The sequence below is a fragment of the Chelmon rostratus genome, chromosome 23 (assembly GCF_017976325.1).
Source record: "Chelmon rostratus isolate fCheRos1 chromosome 23, fCheRos1.pri, whole genome shotgun sequence".
NCBI lineage: Eukaryota > Metazoa > Chordata > Actinopteri > Chaetodontiformes > Chaetodontidae > Chelmon > Chelmon rostratus.
The window spans coordinates 14,631,860-14,651,275 of record NC_055680.1 but is presented as its reverse complement, the minus strand read 5'-3'; the positions used below and the strand labels follow the sequence as shown (position 1 = coordinate 14,651,275).

Below are 19,416 nucleotides of genomic sequence, written 5' to 3'. Positions count from 1 at the left end.
GAGGACTTAATTATAACAGATTGGTGTGTGCGTGGTTGTGAGTGTGGCGAAACGCCAAATTATATTACATTTTAATAATATAGCGTATTTTAATCGAGTAATTGTTTGTTGAGATTAGTGCGTGGTTTGTTTTTACATGACTCCTCAGTGGAAAAGGCCTCCGTGGTGACATAAGGGACGCAGCAGCATCTCGTAGTGGTTTGTAGATCCCAGCAGGCGTGGAAAGAAAGTGCGTTATTGTTAGTTGACACTGATCATCATCATCTTCCGGCCTGCTGAGAAGCGAAGCCGGGAGCTGGAGTTTGCATCACAGGACTCACCATGGCGGTAAACCTGGACAAGGAAGCGTACTACCGCCGGATCAAGAGATTATACAGCAACTGGAAGGTAAAATTTGAGGGATCTGAAGCGTGTGCTGGAGTTAACACGGCTTCTGGAGCTGATTTTAACGTGGAGAAAGTGGGCTGCTGGAAGATGCCAGCCGCTAAGTTAGCCGCGTTTTTCTGCCGAGCGAGTTGACTCTGTTGTCGGCGTGAGCGGTGATGTTTCCATGCCTGCATCCAGCGCCCACAACGAGGCGGAGGACAGGCCTCAGTCTGCACGATGTGACTGGTGCTGTTCTCACTGATACTTCTTTCCAACTGGACGTGTTTGGTCCTCTTCTATGTTTCACCAGTATATCGTATCAGACAAACAAGCTAGCTAACTCATGTTAGCACACCAATCATCCCATTCACCACGTTAGCTAGCCTGCTAGCTAGTAAGTTTGCTACGGAGCTAACTTACTAGCCAAGAAGCGAAATGTGTAGTGGACCAGCGGCAATTTGACGAAAAAAGTCGTCTTAAAAGTGATATCACAAACATATTTTACCACGTTTGTGTACTTGACATTTGCCTGCCAAGCTGTTAAACGTTACTGTCAGTTTGCACTAGTAACGTTCGCTACATGCTAATTTTAGCAGGCTAATTAGCATCTGAATAACGCCAGCATCCAAGAAACATGTGCAGGATGCCCGCAGTTCTTGGAAATTACTTTCTATAATGTCTTAAATGTTTCAGAGCGCTTTGCATGACGTCGTGACAAGTTTTTGTGTGTGAAAATCATCATCAGAAGTTTTATTTTGATGTTGCTTGGTGACTTTTCTCTTGCTGTTGCAGCCCAGTCACCCAGCAGCCCGATAAATGGGTCCCATTAACGTTAAGCAACGTTAACTGTTACGAAAGAACGCTTCATGTGCGTTATAACTGACATTAAAATACTTTAAAGCAGCTTTGAGACTGCCTGCCCCTATGTGCTGCCAGGTGATGCAGCATCAGGTGCTGATGTGGCTGACGAAGTGTTACAAATCAACTTTTCTGTGATGCTAACAAAATTAGCTCGCTTCCTGTCTTCACTCACCAGGGTTAGGCATGTAACAACCGAAACTGGCACTCTTTGCCTATAACTGCCAGAATCTTCCTGAAGAGGAGCACCTCAGTCTGGTAGTTTGTTCTCTCATGCATAACAGTAATTTGTGTGTGTGCTTGTTTTTTGTGTGCTTTCCAGAAAGGGGAAGATGAGTTTGGCAGAGTCGATGCCATTGTGGTGTCTGTGGGAGTGGACGAGGAAATTGTGTATGCCAAATCCACAGCCATACAGGTAAGGCCGCAGCGGCGTGGTGAGATCACTGAGGGTGCCCCTGCACAGGCAGATCAGTTTGCATAACAGCACTTCATGCTCTTTGCACAGTCAACTTACTGGCATTTATCACCATCTATGGAGGCTGTGTGGGTCTAAGTTGTTCATTTTCTCTGGCTGTGTCTGGAGTATACTTAAATAAAAATGTCGACTGAGCAAAGATTTGACTGACCTGTATGTACCTGTACTGTGAGGACAGGTCACTTTCTTCCTTGTTGTTAACTTATATTCTCCATCTTGATTTAGATTAATTTACTTATGGTAATGTTTTAATGTTTATTGTAAGTGGAGCACTTTGAGCTGCATTCCTTGTATGAACGTTGCTATAAAAATACGTATTCCTTATTAATATAATTAGTATTATTGCCTCTCAAATATGGCTGCACATGCATGTGAAGGGATATAGGGATGAATTGTTTACTGCATATGTTTTGTTCAAATGTTTTCACATCACATTCACATCTTTTTTTTTTTTTTCTCTCCTCCTTTTCCCTCAGACGTGGCTGTTTGGGTACGAGTTGACGGACACCATCATGGTGTTCTGCGACACCAAAATCATCTTCCTCGCCAGCAAGAAGAAGGTGGATTTCCTCAAACAGGTGGCTGTAACGAAAGGCAACGAGAACGCCAACGGTGTCCCGCCCATCACTCTGCTCACCAGAGAAAAGGTAACCCGTGTAAAGACAGATGTAATTATCTCCACATTATTTGAAGGTATGAGGGTGTGATTTGTTTATGATTGAGGGCTTGTCCAAAAGAGGAATCTGTTTTGTAGTCGAGGTTGTGAAACAAGATTTGCCGCTTCTTCCTCTGTGATTTATTATTTATTTATTGCAATTTTATGTTTATATTTATTTATCATAACTTTATCATTTTTTTCGAAAACATTTTGCTGAAAGTTCGCCCTCATAAAAACCTTTATTACAAGCCTCTCAAATCACCAAGACAAATAATTGTCATCATATGCTTAGTTAAAATCAGGTTCTTAATTTTACTATAGTGTTAGCTGTGCAGTGTTTAATCAGTAAACTGCATGCCTCGCTGTGTGGAAGAGACCAGGATTATTCTGTAATGTGGAAGGCAACATCAGGCTTTACTTGAATTTGTTGAAAACAAAATGTAGTAGATAAGTACATAGATATGAATTTGCCGAACTGTTATTTATTGAAATAATAATGCACCAGCAATTTGGTAAAAAAAACAAAAAAAAAATCTTCAGAATTAACAGGAACTACCATTAAAGTAAATCCTTTTACTGCAGCAACAAATTGATCAGGAATTAAAATTCTTGTATAAAACTATACAACTACATCAAATGAGAACAGAATGTAAGCATGCCAGCGAGCTGTGAAGTTGTCATGTTATCCTCTGACCATTGTGGGGCGCTGTGGGATTATGGCTTGTGACACTTAAGTTCTTGTTTGAACGTTACCGTGTTGTTGATAAAGTTTAAAGAGGTCTGTGTGGTGGGTATGAACGGCCACGAAATGCATTGATAATGTAGTCTGGATAATGTAAAGTTCTGGAATACTTAGCCAGTATATCTTTAGCATCTTCAGCTACCAGCTAGGGATGCAGAGACACTCTTAGCATCTCCACGACAGGTGTGCATACTTTGCATGGCCTTGTTGGTGTCAGCCTGCATTTCCCATCATGCATTTGGCACGCTAGACTGAACAGCTTGCTGCTTAGTATTCCAAAATTAAACGCTATTTTTTTGATTAATGAAAAACATTTATTGTCTTTGTTGTCTCTCAGAATGAAAGCAACAAGGCCAACTTTGACAAGATGATCGAGGCGATCAGAGGCAGCAGAGAAGGCAAGACGGTGGGAGTCTTCAGCAAGGACAAATTCCCCGGAGAGTACATGAAGAGCTGGAGCGACACGATCACCGCAGAGGGGCTGGAGAAAGTAAGCCGCAGTCCAAAGTTTTTAAGATCTGCAAGCTGGAATGAAGAGCAGGCGTCCTATAACACCTGTCCCTTTGCATTGCGTTCTGCCTGCAGGTGGACATCAGCGCCGTGGTCGCGTACACAATGGCGGTGAAGGAAGACGGAGAGCTGGGCCTGATGAAGAAGGCAGCGGCCATCACCAGCGAGGTTTACTCCAAGTTCTTCAAGGAGCGCGTCATGGAGATCGTCGATGCAGATGAGGTCAGATGAGGATTCTAGTGATTTTAATACAGATTTGCTATACAAGTGCTGGTAGTTTGGACGGGAGTTAAAGCTGATTTTTGTGGCATACTATTTGTAAGCAAGTTTTTATGGCCTGAGAATATGATCTGCATGTGGCTCTGATCTCTCTTCTCTGCTGCCGTGTGCACAAAAACCCTTTTGTTGCACTAACCTGTGTGCTGAAAGTTGCACTTCTGATCACACTCGGCTGAAACAAAATTTCAGCTGCCACGACGATCATTTTTCAGCCTGTGTTTGATCACTCACACGCTGCAGTAAGTCCTGTGATTTAGACGTAATTACAAGCAACCAGAGGTGGAAAAACAGTCCAAAAATGGCAGAAACGCAACACACAGACCAGCTGCTGCAATTTCCAATGGGTCAAAACTCAAATTTCCCAGTGTGCTTAAAAATACAGCTGCCACTAGGTGGTGCCGTTGTGTGCCAGGTGTGAGGACAGCATGAGACAATCTATATATATTTATATTTTTGTTTTATTATATTATTAGTTTGAAGAGCAGGAACAGCTGAATAGTTTCATTCTTTCTATTGTACATTTTATTTAGCATCAAGGAAAGTTTCATATGTGAATGATAATTTAAAGTCTCACATTTGTGCTCTGTGCAGTTTTTAGGGGCTTTATTCATTTTGGCAAAACATCTTATTTTTCTTATTTCCTTTCATGAGCAGGATCAGCTAAATATCGCAGCTGCAGTCGTAAGTCATGCTTATTTGCAGTAGTAGGCGCTTGCGTTGACTTGTTCCCGTCTCGCTCCTCCTCCACCCAACAGAAAGTGCGTCACAGCAAGCTGGCCGAGTCGGTGGAGAAGGCCATCGAGGAGAAGAAGTACCTGGGCGGTGCAGATCCTTCCACGGTGGAGATGTGTTACCCTCCTATCATCCAGAGCGGAGGGAACTACAGCCTCAAGTTCAGCGTCGTCAGGTAGCGGACGTCACCTCAGCAGAGACACGGTGACACGTTTTTAGTTAAAGCTGTTGGTGGTTTTCTAGAAATGAGACATATTGTTTCAGTTCAGCATGTGTGGAGAAAAATACTTTACCTAATTTAGTTGGAACTTAAATGAAAAATAAATAAAGAAAAGCATAAAATCTGGAACTGGGGCATTTTTGGTACTTTGAGGATCGACTAGTTGGTTAATCGAAGAATAACTGTTTCAGGATTTCTGGAAAGATGAATCTAGGAATTTGGGGAAATGTTATTTAGATGAGAAGATTGATATCACTGTCATATATGAAGCTACAGCCACCAGGTTGGTGAACATAGCTTAGCTTAGCATAAAGACGTAAAGCAATCAAAGAGACAATGATGATCAGTTTTCACTGATCGTCATTCTAACTGATGCTCTTCCTTCTCTGCTCCAGCGATAAGAACCACATGCACTTCGGTGCCATCACGTGTGCCATGGGGATCCGCTACAAGTCGTACTGCTCCAACCTGGTGCGCACCCTCATGGTGGACCCCCCTCAGGAGATGCAGGACAACTACAACTTCCTGCTGCAGGTGGAAGAGGAGCTGCTCAAGCAGCTCAAACACGGTGGGTTCAGGAGCACGCTGGGAGCGTGGGAAACCTCGGTTACTTGTCAAAGCCAACAAAGAGTGACGCTAGAAGAAAAAGCGTGGTCAAGCATGCTTTTGTGTGTCGCTGTTTCTAAACGTCTTCTCTGTCCTCCACAGGTGTCAAAATCTGCGACGCCTACAACACTGTCCTGGACTACGTGAAGAAAGAGAAGGCAGACCTTGTAGCGAAGCTGACCAAAAACCTCGGGTAAATGTACACAAATGGCACCTTCTTTTTTCCCCCCATGCACTCAGATGCATTTACACACATGTCTCATATCTTTTGCTTTTCTTTGTAGCTTTGCAATGGGGATTGAGTTCAGAGAAGGCTCCTTGGTTTTGAATGCTAAAAACCAGTACAAACTGAAAAAAGGTGAGGATTTGTCCGTGTTAAACAGTTACATTACTGCTAGTAATTAGTATTGCTTCACTCCTAAACATATGTATCCTAGAGAATAACCAAAGCTTGCGTGCGCCTCCTCCAGGTATGGTGTTGAGCATCAGTTTGGGCTTTGCCGACCTCGTGAATAAAGACGGGAAGAAGGACGAGCAGAAGAAGTACGCCTTGTTCATCGGTGACACAATACAGATCAATGAGGTAAGATGCTCTTTCCCTGCTGAAGAAGCCGCAAAGCAAAGACACCTGAATGCAACTGCTTTAAAATCGGAGCTGCTCAGGGCTCCTGCTCTGTGTGCATTCGTAGCCATTAAACCGATAACCAATTTTGCATATTCTGCATCACATGATTGATTTCCACACTATAACCAATAAGTGCCACAGCACCCAATTCTAACACATTACAACTGAAACGTTTGTGTAACAGGAAGAAGCTGCCACGATACTCACACCAGTCAAGAAGAAGATCAAAAATGTGGGAATCTTCTTGAAGGTAGGCGTCTCCGCTCCCTGTTTCAAATCGAAGTCATTTTACAAGCCTTAAACCGCCGTTTGCGTATTTGCGGCCGCTCCATCGCTCAATGAGAAGAGCACAGAAGAAGAATAATTTCGCCGACTGCGAGGTGAAGCAGCCGTCATTACGACGCACGGCTGCGGCTGTTTAACTCACCACGCGTCCCTTTAAACGATTATCACAGTGCTGTTTCAGTCATCAATGAACACCAGATGATCTGTGATCAGATACTAAAGCTCACTTTACAAACAGCTGCACAATTCATGATCACATTAAAAGATCCGTCCTATCTTCTCTACCTGATTTAACCCGTCTCGTTTTTCCCGTTTCGCAGAATGACGACGAGGAGGATGACGAGGAGGAGGGGGACGATGCCGAGGAGCTGCTGGGAAAGGGAGCTCGCAGCGCCGCCCTGCTGGCAGACAGAACCAGAGTGAGTGTGTGTGTGGTCAAATATGTGACTGGTGATCAGTGTTAATTTGCCACCTTGACGGAGTGTCAATAACTAAGAGTGTGAATGTTTTTGTACTCTACCAGCTACTTGGGAAGGTAAGTATTCATTGTTTTTTCTCAAACCTCATCGGCTGAACTGGTTCAGTTGTAAAAATCCACTTGCTGATGGGAAAAAGTTGTCGTCCCTTTTTTAATTTCAGTGAGTTCTTTTTTTTTTTGTGTTGTGTTAATTAAATTTTTTTGACCATCCAAAGCCATGTGACACATGTTCATATTCTGCATGTGTGTTACCCCCCCCACCCCCCCATTCTTTGCTTGCCCCATTCTGGTGTCTCTGTGTGATCACTCAGTTGTGTCTGTTGTTGAACTCAGAACGAGATGACGGCGGAGGAGAAGAGGCGAGCCCACCAGAAGGAGCTGGCCAATCATTTGAATGAAGAAGCGCGGCGTCGCCTGACGGAGCAGAAAGGAGAGCAGCAGATTCAGAAGTGAGTGGATGCTTAGGGTCAACGTCTTACATCCCAGTGTCTGTCAAATGAGCGGCGCTGTAAAGGAAAGGGGCGCGCCAAAATCTTAAAGTTTGATTAATAGTCCGCAGTCATATTCAGCCTTCGTGCTTTATCATTTGTGGGTTGACGTGTGTTTGTATGTGCAGGTTTAAGTTGTATGCTTGAGGCTGGACGCCTGGCTTTGTGTTAACAGGGAAAATGCAACTTGTGCACGATGTTTATTGTGCTGTTCCACATCGATATTCAACAAATAAACCTTTAGAAAGACATTAATGGTGGAGGAGCAGTTGTGCTTAGATTCTGGTGTTTGTTTGTGGAAGTAGATTTGAGGAATTTTCCTTTAATCCTCTGAACCCCAAGTAGTCTAACTAGTGTTTTTTGTTCCTGTCACACATTTACTGACCCCGGGCTCATTTTTCACTGCATTATTAGTCCTGCATCTCTATGGAAACTGCACAATCATCTCTAGAAATAGGAGTCAAATGTCTTTTGTGCAGAAAAACACAAATTAAATGGCATAAGTCTTAAAAAAAAGCCATTTGATTTATTTTTCCCAGAAGTTCAAACAAACATTGGAACTGCAGAACTGGGGGAAAATGCAGCCTCCACATGTTCCATATATTGAAATATTTCCATTTATACCACCTGAACAGTCAATTTTCTCCCCCTGGCTGCTCCTCCTGCACTTCAGTCGACTTATCACTGAATTGTTGTGATGTGACTGTTGGTCGTTCAAGGCTTCCCAGTTGCGCTGGGGAGTGCACAATTTGCTCTTCTTTTACAGCATCTGGTTCGTGCAGACGGTAAACTAGAATAAAGTAATCTGGGTTTGATTTATGGTTAGATTTGGTTATTTTGGAATTGTATTTAAAAGTTGACACTTGAACCTCTTAACGCAGTCACTCACAGTGGACCTCGACCTGTTTTATTGGACTTAATATTTCTGAACTGTAAATGACCTCATGACTGTTTCTGATGACTCCCAACGACAGCAGCAGGCAGCAGAGCCGTGGATTCACTCGTGCAATCAAGTTTCTGCTCATTAATTGAGTCCACTCTCTCCCCCCAGGGCCAGAAAGTCTAACGTGTCCTATAAGAACGTCTCTCAGATGCCCAGAGAAAAGGACATCAGAGAAATGAAGATCTTCATCGACAAGAAGTACGAGACCGTCGTCATGCCCGTTTTTGGTATCGCCACGCCGTTCCACATCGCCACCATCAAGGTACACCGAGGTCACCCCCGACTGTCCGCCAGCCTCAGAATCATTTTTTTGTTTGTTTATCCCCGGCTCCTCTTCTCATACTGACTGACGTCTTTGACCTTTCCTTCCTTCACCTGGCTAGAACATCAGTATGTCTGTAGAAGGAGACTACACCTACCTGAGGATCAACTTCTACGTCCCCGGCAGCTCTCTGGGGCGACAGGAGGGAAACATCTTCCCCAACCCCGACGCCACGTTTGTTAAAGAAATGTGAGTCTTAACAATTCGTGACGTGATCGGTGAAGATTTTGGCAGCAGATAGACAAAGAGTGACCCAATGATTTGTTTTTTCTTTAAAAAGTCATGTTACTTCTAGGCATCATTTTAATGGTTTTTGTGTCCACCCAGCACGTACCGAGCGTCCAACCTGAAAGCCCCCGGCGACACGTCGGTGCCCTCCACCAACCTGCAGAACGCTTTCCGCATCATCAAGGAGGTACAGAAGCGCTACAAGACGCGAGAGGCCGAAGAGAAGGAGAAGGAGGGCATCGTCAAGCAGGACTCGCTGGTCATCAACCTCAACCGCAGCAACCCCAAACTGAAAGACCTCTACATCAGACCCAACATCGCACAGAAGAGGATGCAAGGCTCACTGGAGGCACATACTAATGGTGAGAAGGCGGAAATAAAATTCTTACTGGGATCAATAGGAGTCTGGCGATGCCGAAACCATGCTACTGTTTTTCACAGGTTTTCGCTTCACGTCAGTCCGCGGTGATAAAGTGGACATCCTTTACAACAACATCAAACACGCCATCTTCCAGCCATGTGACGGGGAGATGATCATCGTCCTGCACTTCCACCTCAAGGTACGTTCACTCGTTCTGCTGCCACAAACTTAGGTGTTGACCTTTGTCGGGAATTTGCTTTATTTGAGCCGGATGAGAAGATCGATGCCTCTCTGTTTGTGGATTAAACATGAAGCTGCAGATGGTTAGCTTAGTTTAGCACAAAGACTGGAAACAAATAAATAAATAAATCTTACAAATCTCAAGCTCATTAATTAACATTTTTAATTCTGGTTTGTTTAATTTGTACAAAAACCGCAGTGTAAAAACTGTGGTTTTACCTGGGAGACATGCTGGTTGCCAGGCAACCAGCAGGAAGTCACTGTGCCTGGGGAATCAAATAATAAAAAAAAAAAGTTGTGAAATAATAAAAATAAGTGTGCCCACCACAAAACAAGTATGTTTTGTTACCTTTGAACAGAGCCAGGCTAGCTGTTTCCCCTCGTTTCCAGTCTTTATGCTAAGCTAACTAGCTGCAGGCTTCATATTGAACAGGCTCATATGAGCATGCATCCAGTTTTCTCACATAAAACTCTGCAAGAAGGTGAATAAATATATTTCCCAAAATATTGAATTGCTTTCAGCATCCACCTTGAAATAATTTCGGTTTTCTTTTTTTTTTAATCCGAATGTGTACAAATTCATTAAAGCTGCGTCTGATTCATCAGTTCAGTAGCATGTTTTTGTTTTGTTTTAAACGTTGTTCAGGTATTAAATTGCGTTCTATGTGGTATTAAAAAGATCTTAAAGTCTAAAGTTTAACTCTCTGAACCCTGCAGAAACTGCAGTTTTACTCTGAAATGGTCACAGCAGTAAGTGTAACTTCAGCGTTTGATTTCCTGTGTTGCGCTTTCACCCCAGAACGCCATCATGTTCGGTAAGCGACGCCACACGGACGTCCAGTTCTACACCGAGGTCGGGGAGATCACCACAGACTTGGGCAAACACCAACACATGCACGACCGAGACGACCTGTACGCCGAGCAGATGGAGCGCGAGATGAGGCACAAGCTCAAGTCGGCCTTCAAGAACTTCATCGAGAAGGTGGAGACGCTGACTAAAGAGGAGCTGGAGTTCGAGGTGCCCTTCAGAGACCTGGGGTGAGCAAATCTGATGCGATGAGGGACATGAATGTAAAATGAGAACAATCCGGACAGTGAAGGAGAAGATGCAGCCTGGAAATCCCGTTAAGCAGGTGGACTGACTGTTGTGGCTTTGTTTTTAGGTTCCAGGGCGCCCCCTACAGGAGTACCTGCCTGCTACAACCCACGTCCAGTTCTCTTGTCAATGTTACTGAATGGGTGAGTAAACCAGCAATTTAATTTAAAATGTTTTTATTCATGAATGTTAACCCAAGACTTTTCTTTTACTTTATTTATTGAGTTGTTTGTGCGTAGAACCAAAAGTTTTGTGTTTAAATCAGGCGTTTTTTTTACCACCAGGAAGAAAGAAAAAGAAAATAAAGCTGACAAACTTAAGGAAAACAGTCTTCAATTCAGTATCTTGACATTTATGCATCAGTTAGTCTGTAAACATTATCCACGGTGTCGTAAATCATCCATTTCCTGACAAAAATGTTTCACTCTTAAGTCCTTTTTTTATAGTATAAATCATTGATCCCCATCTCGTGGGCTGCGGCCCACTAGTGGGCCGTGGGTCATTTGGTACTGGGCCGGACAGAAAGAAAAAATAGTTTCCATTATTTTGTTTTTTCACATAATTTGTTTGATTTATTTTTTGATTGATAATGACGTTTTATTTTGAAAAGTGGCCGGATTCTCTCTGTTACATCCGTTTCGCTTGACGACACCATAAATCACATGATATATCCCGCTGAATTAAATCCCAAGCTAACAAAATGAACAACAAACAAAGTTCTTTAGAAAAAATTTTGCAAAGGGGAAATGGTCCAATGAAGGGACAGAAGAGGAACCGACACCTGCTAAAAAAGGGAAAGCTCCGAACAGGCAGTATCAGGAATCCTTTTTAAAATATGGATTTATCGCTACCGGTGATTCCCATGCACCAAGCCCGCTGTGCGTAATATGCGGCGACCGGCTTTCTAATGAGGCGGTGAAGCATTCAAAGCTGGTTCGCCACTTGGAGACCAAGCACCCCACAGTAAGAGACAAGCCTTTGGAGTATTTTCAAAAGAAAAAACACAGTTTTTAATGCAGATCTTATCATTTTATTTTGTTTTTATCTGCTACACCTTTAGACTGGGCCGTGAAAATATTGTCAGACATTAAACTGGGCCATGGTACAGAAAAGGTTGGGGACCACTGGTATAAATCACAATATCTGACCATTGTTCTGTAGCAGCAGGTTCAGTCTTATACCGGTTTCTTGTTCGCCTTCTTGCTTGTGATCAATATCTTGTTTAAATATCATTATCTATCATAGAATCCTTTGTTTCCACAGTACGTAACCTTACAGTCCTTATATTGCATATACCACAGTGTCCTTAATTGTAATGTGTAATTAATGGCATTTTCACAAAACGTGTGTGGATTTCCCCTCTTACCACAGATCTGCCAACATGTCTCCATCCAAACCCTCTCCATGTCTTTGACTTTGTCGTCGTGTGAACCCCAAAACATTTTCTTTCCGTCTTTGTCTGCAGCCGCCGTTTGTGGTGACTCTGGACGAGGTGGAGTTGGTCCACTTCGAGCGCGTCCAGTTCCACCTGAAGAACTTCGACGTCGTCATCGTCTACAAGGACTACAACAAGAAGGTCACCATGATCAACGCCGTGCCCGTCAACTCCCTCGACCCCATCAAAGAGTGGTTAAAGTAAGGGATCAGTACGACGGGATGTGTTTCTAATGAGATGAGCTTCATGACGCATGAAGTCTGAAGTCTGACTGCTTCTTTACAGATGACACCTCACAGGTTTCTCTGGTTTTCATGTCTTAAAATGCTTCCTGTGTCTTTTCTCAGCTCGTGTGACATCAAGTACACAGAGGGAGTCCAGTCCCTGAACTGGACCAAGATCATGAAGACCATCGTCGACGATCCCGAGGGCTTCTTCGAGCAGGGAGGCTGGTCTTTCTTGGACCCGGAGAGCGAGGCACGTTTCTCCTCTTGGTGATCCCGCTAAAGCAAAAGTTCTCGTCACTCATAACTTGAACAATCAGCGGTCTTGTTTTTGTCTCAGGGAAGTGGCGGAGAGGAAGACTCGGAGTCAGAAATGGAGGATGAAACCTTCAACCCGTCTGCAGATGAAGAGGAGGAGGAGGAGGAAGACAGTGATGAGGACTACGACTCGGAGACGGAGGACTCTGGTACGATTTTAACTTTATCAGTGTTCTTTGAAATGAATTTAACAGTTCCAGCATTAATGAGTTTGTCCAGCTCTTCTCGTCACATGCACACACAGAGGTCTTACCGTCTGTCCCGCTCTGTCTGGTAGATTACAGCGCGTCGGTTGGCAGCGAGGAAGAGAGCGGCAAAGACTGGGACGAGCTGGAGGAAGAGGCCAGGAAAGGTTTGTATCTGGAGCTGGTTCACGCGCAGAGGTGGAACAGTCGGGTTGCTGGACATTGGAATTATGGGGCCACTTTCGCATGGGTGGGGGTCAGTTCCCTTTAACACACCACGAGTTACAACACACGTAACCTGCACTTGATGCACACCCAAAACCCCTTCACAGCCTCGTTTATCCCATAATTCACCAGGGTCTACTGCACATCACCTGCAAACGCATCCTGTGAGACAGTACAAGTACAATTTAAAGTCTCCTTCTACTGACTTTGCAAATTGTGTTTGTTAAAAAGGCTCCTCTCTCCCTCTGTCGCCCTCTAGCGGACAGAGAGAGCCACTACGAGGACGAGGACACCTCCTCGAAGAAGAGAAAGGTCCGGTCATCAGCCCCGCCCAGCAAGAAGAAGCGACGGTCCTAAATGTCTCTCTCACACACACACACACACTTACTGCCGATCCTAGTTGACCCTTGACCTTTCCTTCTACCCCAACTGGCTCTTTTGACTCGTACACGACACACACACACACACACACACACACACACACACACACAGTGTATATAGACGTAGAAGCCCCTTATTTTGGTGTTGGTCAGTGAAGTTTCATGTTGAATGGTAAGAAAGAACCAGCAGGACAGTCTCTCTCTCTCACACACACACACACACACACACACACACACTTCATTAGCTGTTTTTCCCGCCTCATTCTCTTTTTTGTTTCCACTTCCCAGCTCAATCCATCCATCAGGGTTTCATGTTTGTGTGTCTGTGTGTGTGCGCGCATGTGTGCTCAGATGAGTTTTTATTGCAAGCATTGTTTATTTTCTGTTAAAGAATACGAGTTTCTTAACTAATGGATAATAAAAGACAAGTCTTGACACATGTTCTGCCAAGTGTTTTATATAAAACCTAATGATTGACGCTGATCCTCTGTCCTCTCCACCCCCTTGTCTGCGTTTCACTTTCCCCTCATGTTTTCTTCAGTGTTCGTTAAATTGTGCTAATAAGATGGAGCATTTGTCTTTTTTGAGGGGGGGCGGATACATTTTCTGATTATTTCTTTTTTAAAAACGGGGTTTGTAAATGCACACAGGCACACACACACACACACACGAACACACCTCTCCTCTCTGTTCCCTTTTTTTTTTTGTTCATTCTCAGTAGATACGTTGTTGTATTGTTAATTCTGAAAATCCTGTTTTTGTAATAAAATTAAAAGGAACTGTAGTTTGTTTTGAATGGTCTGGTTTCTTTCTAAGAGCTGGAGCGGGCTTCAGTCTGCACATTTGGAAGTATTCGTGCCGTTTTCAGTTGTGTTCACGTAACCTCTGGAGCTTTAAGGAGCTGCAAGCGGCACAGACGATAACGGAAACTGTTGCTAGGGAACACTAAAAAGTGATAAACTTGGCCGGGGCACGCTTTGGTTTCCGACTGTTCCCTGGCTGCAAATCAGGTTTCCGGCACGATCAGGCAGTGACTGTCTTTTTCCTGATGCTTTGCAAATCAGAAGTCGATGGTTCAGAGTCGAATTGATTGCAGAATGAGTCCTTAACATCATTCCTTGACCTCATGACGATTGCCGTGGAGATCATGGAAAAGTGTTCAGGATAAGACTCATAATCTCAATCAATAATGAAACTACACAGTGTGCAGAATTATTAGGCAGATGAGTATTTTGACCACCATCCCTTTTTATGCATGCTGTCCTACTCCAAGCTGTATCGGGTTGAAAGCCTACTACCAACTAACGATATCAGGTGATGTGCATCTGTGTGATGAGAAGGGGTGTGGTCTAATGACATCAACACCCTATATCAGGTGTGCATAATTATTAGGAAACGTCCTTTCCTTTGGCAAAATGGGTCAGAAGAGAGATTTGACGGACTCTGAAAAGTCTAAAATTATGAGATGTCTTGCAGAGGGATGCAGCAGTCTTGAAATTAGCAAGCTTTTGAGGCGCGATCACAGAACAATCAAGCGTTTCATGGCAAATAGCCAACAGGGTCGCAAGAAAAGGCGCAAAATAACTGCCCGTGAATTGAGGAAAATCAAGTGCGAAGCTGCAAAGATGCCATTTGCCACCAGTTTTGCCATATTTCAGAGCTGCAACGTTACTGGAGTGTCAAAAAGCACAAGGTGTGCAATACTCAGGGACATGGCCAAGGTAAGGACTGCTGAAAAACGACCACCATTGAACAAGAAACAAGATAAAACGTCAAGACTGGGCCAAGAAATATCTTAAGACTGATTTTTATAAGGTTTTATGGTCTGATAAAATGAGAATGAGTCTTGATGGGCCAGATGGATGGGCCCGTGGCTGGATCAGTAAAGGGCAGAGAACTCCACTCCGACTCAGACGCCAGCAAGGTGGAGGTGGGGTACTGGTATGGGCTGGTATCATTAAAGATGAGCTTGTAGGACCTTTTCGGGTTGAGGAGTCAAACTCAACTCCCAGTCCTACTGCCAGTTTCTGGAAGACACCTTCTTCAAGCAGTGGTACAGGAAGAAGTCGGCATCTTTCAAGAATACCATGGTTTTCATGCAGGACAATGCTCCATCACATGCATCCAAATACACCACAGCGTGGCTGGCCAGTAAAGGTCTAAAAGAAGAAAGATTAATGACATGGCCCCCTTGTTCACCTGATCTGAACCCCATAGAGAACCTGTGGTCCCTCATAAAACGTGAGATTTACAGGGAGGGAAGACAGTACACCTCTCTGAACAGTGTCTGGGAGGCTGTGGTTGCAGCTGCGCACAATGTTGATCATGAACAGATCAAGAAATGACAGAGTCTATGGATGGAAGACTTTTGAGTGTCCTCGTAAAGAAAGGTGGCTATATTGGTCACTGAATTGATTTTGTTTTGCTTTTTGAATGTCAGAAATGTTTATTTGTATATTTTCAGTTGTTATATTGGTTTACCTGGTGAAAATAAATAAATGAGATGGGTGTGTATTTGGTTTTTATTAAGTTGCCTATTAATTCTGCACAGTAAAAGTTACCTGCACACACACTAAGCCTCCTAAGATAGCTCAAACTAAAAAAAGCCCCACTCCAACTTCCAGAAATATTCAGCTTTGATATTCTGCGTCTTTTGGGTTCATTGAGAACATAGTTGTTGTTCAATAATAAAATTAATCTTCAAAAATACTACTTTCCTAATAATTCTGCACCCCCTGTAATGGTTTGTTGGGCGGGGGGGTCAAATAAATCTAATCTCTAAAATGAACAATTTAATGGAAACATCCTTCAAATTTGGTCATTAAAGAATTGTCTAGAACACGCAGAACCACATTTTCTCACTTTGTCTGCAGTTTGCTTACAACCTACAACATGGAATCGTATTTCTGCACTGCAGTTTCTGATGTGTGTTGTCATATATTTCTAAAATAAAAGGAACTGATCGGAACAAAAAATAAGTGTATGGTTACACTTGTAGACTTTGAGGCCATGCCCAAGAAAAAATGAAACCTTAACACAATTTATAGGAACACTTAAATTAGAACCTGCACCAAAAACAGTAGCAGTTCTGGTGTTAGCATGCAAAGTTCAACCTCGTTCTGCAGTGAGAATAGGGGTTATAGTCGGTCGTCTGTCATGGAGTCGATTCACAACGAACAGATGGCACGGTGGAAGTCAGCTTCCAAGGATCAAGCTGTACGAGCAGCCTTGACCTTGTTTCCTGCTGAGCTGACCAGTCTCTTGATAGACTATAATACACTGACTACACTTGGAGATGCATCAAACCAACAAACCACCACCTGAACAATGCAGAACTCAGTCTGGTCCAGATGCCATCTGACACCGCCAACAACCATCAGGAGATGTCTCGCAATCACAATCCATAGAAAACATCGTGCTGCCCATAGACTGAATAATCAGCGTATATAATGGCATGTTCACACAGCCAGTGTTAGTTTAAATTGCGCTTAGTAGCTGCAGTTTAATGCTATTTAAACAACAAATTGCCTGCTGGGGTGATCCACGTCCAGTATGTTCTCACATTGGGGGGAATTACTGTGCTGTAAATGTGGACACGTCAGCAGAGAGGTAATGTCCAGGGATGCAGTTTGAATGGTTTCTTTGTATTGTATTTATAGCACCAACTGCCATGTAATTAACTCTGTAGTATGAGATAAGCCTAGCCAAGAACTACACCCATTTATCCTTGACACAGTGACCTGGTTGAGAAGCTAAAAGCCATAAACTCATTATCCACTTGTGTTTTTATGGACAGGTAGGTTTGACCTTTTGACACCAAATATCTTGACAGAAAAAGCTGCTTTTAATATGAGTAACTGATGTAATTACAGGTTGTAGCTCATCTCCTGAGTGTTGGAAGTGACCCCCTGAGGCTGTGCCATACAACCAGAACCTGTTCTGCTTTGGTAAGTCATGTCATGTCACTCAGTGAAACTTGTCTGGTCAGACTGTTTCCCCCACTTAAGCAAAAAAAAACCTTCTCTTGCATTGTGTCCTGCTTCTGTAAACACAGTTTAGTGACAACAGTGTGTCTTCGTGATCGGACAGAAGAGTAAAAAATCCTGAGACAAGAACGACTACGAAGAAGCAGCTCCGGGTAAGTGAAGGCTTTCGTTCACTTTAAGTGTAATAAATTGTTTTCTGCCTTTTATGCTTTAATTTCAGCAATTAAACAGCAATCTGCAAAAGCTTTAGTGATATATTGATACAAGTTCATAGTTACAGCACAGTGTAATTCCTACTATCTGTGATTATAGATAATAGATTATTTTCTGCAATATTTCCTACGAAAAGAATCTTTTATCTTTTTTCCAGACATTTAAGCTTGCTATAATAATAATAATAATATCCTAATTATATCATGTTTCATGTGTGGGAAAAGGTTAAATGTTGATGTGTGTGTGCAGGAAAACCGAAAGTGAAGAAAGCTGACCTGACATGACCTGGAGGCTGTCTGCCCTGTTCCTTACAGGTAAATATTATTTATGTCTTTCAAAAGACTCATAGTGAATTTATTGGTATTTGTGACACCAGTGGAATACAGGATGTACCTGACAAAGAGCCAGTTTGACCTTGAAATCTAAATGTAACCCATATTAAAATGAAGTAATAACAGGAGCATTTGATAGTGATGTTTTTAGTATATAGTTTAATATTGCTAAATGCAGTCTCCCCTGTGGGATAACTTGTGAACACACTGACTTGAATGTTGTAGCCACTCACAGTTGTTGTCCTGCTGGTTCTTCGGCTTTTAGGCCTCAGGTAGAGGTGGACTAGAACAGACCAGAGGTTCACAGCCTCTTTGAGCTGTTAACCTCAAAAGCTAAAACAACTTCTACTTGCGATGCCCTGTCAGAGGTTGTGGCCTCATCATGGACGCAAGTTTTGAGCAATTTAGCGATAAAGTGATTGTTGCTTGCCAGATTTTTTTTTAACTCAAACAATCTTCATTGACACAAAGAGGTAAAAGTGTTCACATCCTCAAAGAAAAATTGTGAAACACCCCATAAAAAGCTCCCTGTATGCATTAGGCCAACTGAAATCAATTTTCAAGATGGCGCCCCCTAGTGGTGCAATGCTTCATAGAAGGAGACCTTTCTAAAGTCTCTTTTGTAGCCAACTTACTACCAAACGAACGTTGGCTGGCGAAAAGTGCACTGCTAATGTGAGTTTGCAACTCGATAGAAGCTGATTAGCTCTGAAGTTGAGCTAATTGGCTGCTCGGCTGCAAATGTCACTTCGGTCCAGTGGTGTGGACCTGACTCTTTAAAACCACTAACAGTTTCTTTACTTTGTCTCCGGAAGTCTGCTGTCAATCAAACACTGACATGCAAAAGCTTTTCTGATGCTTCCCTGAAGACCGTTTTTTTTCCATTAAGTAATGAAGAAACAATTAATAGTACATTCAAACAATATGTTGACTTCAGGAGGACTTATGCACATTTTCAGGTTCACGTTTTATTTTGGATGTCTACTGGAAAATGTTCGCAAGCTTTAATGTTCAAAAAACACATTAATTTCCTTGTGGTGCAGGTGATTGATAGTGCCTGTCTCTTTAAGGGTGGTGACTATACAGTTGTGACATCACAACCTTGGAAGTCCTGATGGCTCGTTTAAAGGCACAGTTCCTGAATATGTGCGCGTTTACTAAGTGGATTGAGCATTTTGATCCATCCACAGTATTTATATAGCATCTAGACCTGCTTTATCATCACAAAAGATGCAAAAATGTACTTTCTCCAGTATGGGCCTTTACTGTTTCTTGATAAACCCTCAAACTGATCTTGGGAACTCCTCTGAAAGTGGTCAGTGTCCTCCATCCACAGGGCTGTGGTCTCATACCTGCTGCCTTCCTCATCAGTACCACTTCATTGGTACCGCCCAGCCCTGGTTGAAGGCCCAGACGTACTGCAGAGAGCGCTACACTGACCTGGCCACCGTCTTCAACATAGAGGACATGAACCGGCTGGTGAACACAGCTCAGGACTCCACTGGAGGCTTTACGGGGAAGGCCTGGATCGGGCTGTACGATAACCTGACCAGTTGGAGGTGGTCTTTTTCAGGCAAGCGACTAGAGGGTGACTACACTGGGAACT

At 43.3% G+C, this 19,416-nt stretch overlaps 1 protein-coding gene across 1 annotated transcript; it reads left to right on the top strand.

Moving 5' to 3' along the window:
• Nucleotides 1–5: 5 nt before the first annotated feature.
• supt16h (SPT16 homolog, facilitates chromatin remodeling subunit) lies at nucleotides 6–13,386 on the top strand. The gene is made up of 24 exons (XM_041964844.1): nucleotides 6–387; nucleotides 1,547–1,639; nucleotides 2,176–2,346; nucleotides 3,437–3,589; nucleotides 3,685–3,831; nucleotides 4,644–4,795; nucleotides 5,236–5,408; nucleotides 5,549–5,639; nucleotides 5,731–5,804; nucleotides 5,917–6,029; nucleotides 6,256–6,321; nucleotides 6,677–6,775; nucleotides 7,168–7,283; nucleotides 8,374–8,527; nucleotides 8,649–8,776; nucleotides 8,915–9,177; nucleotides 9,257–9,375; nucleotides 10,216–10,454; nucleotides 10,580–10,655; nucleotides 11,978–12,147; nucleotides 12,295–12,424; nucleotides 12,512–12,638; nucleotides 12,767–12,841; nucleotides 13,159–13,386. Exons 1-24 carry the CDS (start codon nucleotides 322–324, stop codon nucleotides 13,254–13,256), a joined length of 3,093 nt encoding a protein of 1,030 aa, XP_041820778.1. The 5' UTR covers nucleotides 6–321; the 3' UTR covers nucleotides 13,257–13,386.
• The last annotated feature ends 6,030 nt before the right edge of the window (nucleotides 13,387–19,416 follow it).

Excerpts from the sequence above, each read along its gene's own strand:
- supt16h (XM_041964844.1), top strand. The coding sequence starts at position 322 with ATGGCGGTAAACCTGGACAAGGAAGCGTACTACCGCCGGATCAAGAGA. Across the intron at positions 9,376-10,215 it reads TCCTGCACTTCCACCTCAAG|AACGCCATCATGTTCGGTAA; the intron begins GTACGTTCACTC and ends CTTTCACCCCAG. Across the intron at positions 12,639-12,766 it reads CTCGGAGACGGAGGACTCTG|ATTACAGCGCGTCGGTTGGC; the intron begins GTACGATTTTAA and ends TCTGTCTGGTAG.